Source organism: Poeciliopsis prolifica, unplaced genomic scaffold, assembly GCF_027474105.1.
Source record: "Poeciliopsis prolifica strain line A6 unplaced genomic scaffold, Auburn_PproV2 SCAFFOLD004, whole genome shotgun sequence".
NCBI lineage: Eukaryota > Metazoa > Chordata > Actinopteri > Cyprinodontiformes > Poeciliidae > Poeciliopsis > Poeciliopsis prolifica.
In genome coordinates this window covers 13890779-13898298 of record NW_026562379.1, presented here as the reverse complement: position 1 = coordinate 13898298, position 7520 = coordinate 13890779, and the positions used below count along the sequence as shown (strand labels likewise).

Here is a 7520-nt window from a genome sequence, read left to right as displayed (position 1 = left end):
AAATGTATTTTTATTGACATACTAAAATCTAAAATATGGCAAAATTGGAAACTTTGAAAAAAAAAAAGGGAAATGTTTCAGTAAATATGCAAACTTGGTGGAGACGTAACCCTAAAGATTTACGTACTGTAAATGCAGCTAAAGTGTTTTTACAAAGCATTGACACACAATGTATGCCACATTTTTCACATTACTATGTGCAACATTTTGAAAACAATGTGTAATTTTCCCAGAACTTCAAAATTACTTCGAATTTTGTCTGGTTCTGAATTCAAATTCCAACAGAATGCATTGAGGTGCATCACTGTAATATGTCAAAATGTGAAAAGGCTCATAGTGCATGAAAAAACAGATTGTTTATATACATTGAGTAGCTCTAAAAAACAACAATATACAAGACAAAATGATTTATCAATTCATTATTTAGTGCGGGAGACTTTTTATTTGTAGACAGAAATGTTGAACACAGACGGGTCACAGGTGGTTACATACACGCACATTTTGGTGTCTCTTTCTGTATTTTATTTTAATACAAAATGAATCCAAACAAATCACTTCTGTTTCAGCACATCTAACAGTCTGAAATACTCTTTATTTTCTTTGATCTTTTTTTATGTTTGAATAAATGAGTGCTGGCTCTGTCACAGTTGCTGGTCGTGTTTTTCAGATGACAAGCCAAATGCAACCAAGCCGAGAAATAGCTGCTGGCGAGTGTCGGATGGACTCGGCAGGGTTTTTGATTTTTAGCATCTCGCTGCTCGGATAGGTTGGACACTTCCCAAATGGACCGATCTGAAGTAAATGGGGTTACACACCGTCTAAGGTTACAGATGGTATTTTGAAAGCACACAATTTTAAGACGCCTTACTTTCACCCCTTCATTCAGAAAAAGGCTCAGAGACAAAAAAGTAGGTTTTGGCCGGTGTGCAAGGTTGACACTTTAAGATGAAGGTGATTGTTAACACTCAGTTTGAGCTTGGAATCTGTTCTCAATCCTGGTCTCTGTGGAGACAATCATCCTCTAATAACAGTAATCTATCTCCTCGTTGGCCAGGACAATAGCTGTTCTGCAGGGGATGTAGACCTGAGGAAGGAAGAGACAGGGAGAAAGAAAGAAAAGTGAGACAACTGAAGATTAACGATGTTAACAAGATCACCAATTTGGAGATTACCAAATCTTCAAGTTTATTGTATATGCTTTTTTTAGAAGTGACACATAGACATTTGGTAGTGCCTCATGATGAGGCGTAGACACTTTTTTTGTCCTTTTTAACCAAGGTTGAAGTGTCAGCTGGGGAAGGATGAGGAGGAGGAAAAAGACAAAGAGGTGTATTCACATGTGAGCAAAAAAGTAAGTCCTGATAGGAGACAAACGCCACAGCTTTGATCAAAGTGAACCGTCAAGGTTAGGAAGGTATAATTAATGTGACAGTGATGCAGCTCCTCGGCCTCACTAGAGTCGGAAAACTGAGCAAAAAGGTGTTAAAGCCCAAATCCCACTGCTGCTCCCTCCTCGACAACATTTCGGATATTTTTGGTTGGGGAATGCAACGCTGAAGCGTCTCACAAAAAAAAAAAAAAAACAATAACCCCAACAAACAAACAGATAAAACTAATACAGCAACGTTAATCAAACGTTGCTGAAGGTTGTGTCGGGAATGCAGACCCAGGGTCAAAAACCAAACCACCTCATGGCTTCCCACATTAGACTCAGTGCAAAGATTTTAGAAGTAGAGATGATGACTATGTTAAATTATTTAAGACAAGGGAAGGGGTGCAGCCACACATACACGAGAAGATTACCCACCTGCTGAGCGACCACAATGCAAAAGCACAATATTGAAAGGGCAACCGAAATTTGTGTGCTGCGTAGCATTTCTACCAATTCCAGTGACTTATTGCTCGATCGAAGCAGTTCTTAGAAAGATGTTGAGTAGTGAAGTTCAAGTTATTTCTGGCTTTCACATTTGACTCAAAACTGAATGTGCTGCAAGTGTAGTTTCTGGGGGGGAAAAAAACTTTGGCCTTAAGGCTACAGGAAAGCTTCTTTGTGTAAAGGCTTGACAATTTGTTATTATAGTACTTGAAGCAATTCAAAGAGGATTAGGGAGGTTTGGAAATTCAAGGCATGTTCTGTTGCTTTTTTTTCTGCTCCACGCACTATGACAGGAAGTAGTGCTTTTGTCGAACAATTGAATAACCTTTTGATAATGTAAGAAAGATTATACACTAACCAACCACTTAAGCAATTTGTGTTCACCATATTTAGGCGCATATGCAATGAGTTGCTGCTAAGTTATTGGCTGAAATGCAGTTCAAAGAAATTGAATAGGTATACCTAATAAAGTGGACGATCATATATATGTACATATATATACACACGCACCCGTTTCAAGATCTATCATAGTTACTGAACATGAACTGGGGTGGAGATAAAATTAATATAGGAATTTACACCAAAAGCTTATCTTAGCACATTGAAAATACCATAGTAAATATTTTATCATGACTTTTGCTAATAAATGGAGAAAAACTTGATAGCTGTGTTTCATGATATGTACTGCCTGGAGGAAAAATAAACCATTAACCTTGCAAATGTATCCTTGAATTATATTTGGTCTGACAATATGAAAGGAAACTGCAAAATATGTGCTTTTAGCTAGTTCAAATATGTTACAATATAACAAAAACATAATGAAAAAACAAAAACGAAAATACTTTAATTAACTGCTTCATCAGAGAGCTCCTCCATCATCATCTTGCAGGGAAAAAAGAATATTTCATATCTTTTTTTTGTCTGCACTTAGATCTTACATCCATTTCTTTAAACAATTTAGGGACAGCTGTTTTTAGAACTTTCAATTGTTCAGTTAATTTGGTTAAAATTGTTTTTTGTTTGTTTGTTTGTTTGTTTTTTTAATCCAAAGGAATTCCATTCACAAAAGAGGAATTGTGGATGAATTGGGATGCCCCGTCTTCTAAAATGTTAATTTCCAAATTCTCCAATCAATGCAATAACTGTTTCTCATTATCTCCCAAATACTGGCTGTGCATCTATTGTAAATATGGGCTTGTGTGAAGAAGCACAATCTGCCACTGGGCATAAACTGATATAAAAGAAGCTCTGTGGACGAGGCAGGAAAAACAAACAAAGCTTGTAAATGTCAGATTCCCTAAATATATATAGTACAAAGAGTCGGCCTAGTGAGGGCCTCATTTTCAAGCTGTGTGGCTAATAAAGCCTTTGATCAATTCTTTTGATATTCACAGTGTCATTTGGAGGCGAGAAGCCATCGTGTATCATTTGTCACTTCAGATTCATGCCAAAGGAAAAGCAAGACAGACATAAATGATGCGATATTTCCCCAACAGAACACTAAAAAAAGTGAGCAGAGTTGTAAACAGTTCAATCACCCCGCTGAACTCTCCCAGCCGCCCCTCAGCATCAGTAGATCTGAGCTCGCCGTGGATGCGTTTCTTTGGCAACAGTTTGTCATTGAGGGAGTCGAGCAGCCCGCCGCTGAAACACTGACACAGACATTGGTGCCTAATTAAACAGTCACAGTGGGAGAGTCTGCATGCAAAGGCACCACAGAGGGAAGAAAAGCCAGAATGAATCGCTGCACCTGTTCAGACAAAAGCTACCACTGCGCCAAACCTGGAGTATGTCAACAGCTTTTATTTCCACTAAACGGATAGTGTGACAAACAGTGACAAATTCTGAATGAAATGGAAAATGTAGAGAAGCGAGGAATACATTCAAATTAACAAATTACTTCAAACATACATTCTGACAAACACAGCTAAAGACTTCCATCTGCTGACATAACTCAAATGTTACAGGATTCCCTCCACAATCCAAAGATTCAATATAACGAAATACTAAAGTCCTTAATAAATAATTCAGTATTCAGTAAAAGCTGCTCAAAAAGAAAGTCTGGCATTTCTTCTAGTTAAACTGAGCATAAAACTGCAGCAATATGTCAAGAAGCATCTCATAAGGTGCATATAGCACCTATAGTACCATGCAAACATTTTTAATTGCTCTTAATTCAGTTTTTAATCTTTCTCTCTTTTTTTTTACAACTTTGTGGGTTTTTTTTCTTTTTTGTACTTTCTCACACCTGACTATGCTAGAGTGTTGTAACCTTTGAAACAAACCTACAGCAGATGAGTATTAACACAAACAGTTTGTGGTTTCTCCCGAATTCACAAACACAAATTTAATAGTATTGAACACTATTATGAATTAAATTATAAAAATAAGACAGAAACGTACAAAAAAATGTGAGTGCATATAAATCGACACACATATATATATATATATATATATATATATATATATATATATATATATATATATATATATATATATATATATATGTATATATATATATATATATATATATATATATATATATATATATATATATATATATATATATATATATATATAAAGAACACACACATAATGAATAGATTTAATTTTGAATGTAAATGGAGCAAACCATTTGTAGTCACTTCACATTCCAGTAGTTTTTTTTTTTTTTTTCTTTAATTGTTTACAAAACTTCTATCTTGACTCAAACAATAATCACTGGACTTGGATATTCATGCTTTTGGTTTATTTTGCTTAATTACTGGTGCATAATTGATAACTTACTTCATAAAAACCTTATCAATCTTTTTGATTGATTAGGTATGGACAGTCAATACAAACATTTAACATTGGGTTAAGTAGATTTTGCACCTCTAGACACGTTATTCACCAGGAGCCGAATAAAAATCATTACTTTATATGATAAAAGTTGCTGACCACTGTGCAAGTGCCAAGAACTAGTTTCTAACAAGATATTAAAAATTTGTTTCCTGCTAATGAATAACAGTAGAGAGTGTGTGTAAAACGGTTTCACAAACGCATCATCTGTGATAACCCTGCTGATATTCCATGCTAATGACTTCACATCCCCGGTTAAACAATGTGGGGGATTTATGAATCATCATTCCCATCCGCTCACTCCATATTCAAATGAATTACTCAGAAATATTGGACTTAATTCTCTTCAATGCATTACTGTTTTTTCGTCGGGGCAAACTGTCCTCTGGGATTTGTTTGAATATGTCTGCAAAGCCTCTGCTGCCTCTGATTACTCATTAGGAGTAGGTGTTTACTACTTCAGCTGCTCTCAAAGCACATTTCATTCCCACACTCATAAGGAACATCTCATATCTAAGCAACAGCAGGCTCTTCTAACCGTCGGATCAAACAGCATTTACTGTAGAACAAAAAAACGTATCTCCACTTTACTCCATCACAGGTGCACGATTTAATGAGATGTGAGAAAAGCAAAGTAGATTTCGCTTTTAAATATTGGATTAGCTGAAATTTTGCCGACACACTTTGTCCTTTTTTTTGCCTCCTTTTGTTTCGCGGATGATCTTTTGTTGCCTCATTGCGTGCTCACATGAGAGAATTTGGATTTTGCACTTCCCTCAAGAGCTGAGTCCAGCCTTTGGGCTAATACTCAATCTGATCAATGTTCAAACACACTGATAAAGGATTCATGAGGCGCTGCGCTGGAACATCCACTCTCCACTCTCCAGACCCCAGCTGCTTGTGAACGCATTGCCTGACTTTCTGTGCTCTTTAACTCTCCAGACATGTCTCTGTTTGGCTCCATTACTCACTTAACAAGAATCAACCCGCTGTAAGCACTTCTGTAGACAACATGTAGTTTGTATATTAGGCAGACAAAGAATCTGGCAGGGTAACAATTCAAAATCTGCCTTGGAGATTGGCTAAGCTTTGGATTTAGAGGATTATATGCTCCCAGGAAGGGTTACTAGATTGTCAAGCTAAAACATTCCATTCTGATGAATTTTATTTTAATCTTGAAAAGGAAAAAGTTGAAATCAATATACTATTTTCCATTCAGTGAACTTGCAGTTTGGAGTATGAATTACATAAAAATTCTAGTCATTTTGTCACATAGTGACCACAACCTAATTGCATTTTATTACAGTTTGTAATAAAAGTTAGCTCAAAATTGTTGAAATTACACATGGCTTACGATGGTGGAAGGTTTAGTGTCCATTTGTACTAAGACTTGTTCATTCTGATTCCTACATGTCAAATAAAGTGAAACCAAATTATTTCTAAAGTCTTTTCATTAATAAAGTGCATATATATATATATATAAGTTACATTTACATGTGTAAATGTAACTTTCTAGGCCACATGGAAATTGACAGACTGACCTTGTCTATCACCCTCAACACATCATCACTATGGAGAAACATGGTGCATCATCAGCATCATGCTGCAGGATGTACAGCACGGATGGATGGAACTATTTATGCAGCAGTAAAGAAAGAAAACATTTCTTTATTTCCCCTCTATGAAGTAAAACCCCTAAAACCACAGAGGTTTGCTTGGTGGCCAGTCTAGCTAACGTAACAAAAAACTTTATGTTTTCTTGAATTTTTGACTTATAATCAATTTGATGAGATTGTTATTGAAAAAGCATAGTTAAAAGTACAGAAAAACTTTATTTTTTTTTAACTATCTAAAAAAAAAGTTCAGCCATATTGGATTTTGAGAACTGGTGTGAAACCCTCAACCTTCCAATTCTGCTTTCTGACTTCAAAGGACCTTTTTCTTAAGTTTTCCAATCTGGATATTTAAACAATTTGACTGAAATAAACCTCCAAACAGAGATCGCTGATAGATTATTTGTTTTTCTTTAAATGACTGCTGAATCTTGCTAGCATAGCCTTTGTGCAGCAAGCTTCTTGTCGATCTACTTGGAGTCTGCATGTTCTTCCTGACCTGTACAGTTAATCACTCTTTTTTTCTAGAGGGTGCAGAAGATAGGCACAAGCAACAGTAACTGGATTACAGTAGTATAATAGACAGACATTGTTAACAGATAGATAGACATTGTTGACAGTTTTTGGACAATATATATCATTTTTTCTTTCACAGTTCTGCACTACTTTCTGTAGGTCGATCACATTAAACTACATTTAATATAGTAATGTTTAGGCTTGCAATTGATATGTGAAAAACTAGACTTTTGTTATGCAGTGCAAAGAGGTGTGAGAGGATTTAACAGCACTCTGTTGGATATTATATATGTATGTAAAAGTACGAAGAAGGTCCTTTGCTTGCTGTCACAGTTTTATTCTGTTAGTTCATACCTCCTCATCAACGTCAGGTCTTAGATCTGCGCCACGGAAATGAACGGCTTTTGATCATTTGCCACAAGCCTGCTACATTTCTCTTCACTTTCCTTCTCCTTCGTATTTCAGATTAATTTCTTTTTGAGAAACTGTCACAGGAGACAACCCCCTTTGATGCATGCAAAGTTTATCAAAAGGTTTCAGAGCAGCTAATTATTCTTCACACTTTCTTAGCATTACATTTTTGACATTAGAACACTCAAACAAAACTGTACATGTGACACAAACTCCGAGAAGGATAGCCGGAAATTTCCTCACTGAGGGAGTTTTTATTCTCA

General features: G+C 35.9%; 1 protein-coding gene across 1 annotated transcript in view; it reads right to left on the bottom strand.

Moving 5' to 3' along the window:
* Positions 1–404: 404 nt before the first annotated feature.
* Positions 405–7520, bottom strand: part of gbe1b (glucan (1,4-alpha-), branching enzyme 1b) — a 100493-nt gene continuing 93377 nt past the window's right edge. The window contains exon 16 of the mRNA XM_055027793.1: positions 405–1084. Within this exon, the coding sequence (XP_054883768.1) occupies positions 1022–1084 (63 nt within the window). The 3' untranslated portion in view covers positions 405–1021. The remainder of the gene's footprint in view (positions 1085–7520) is intronic.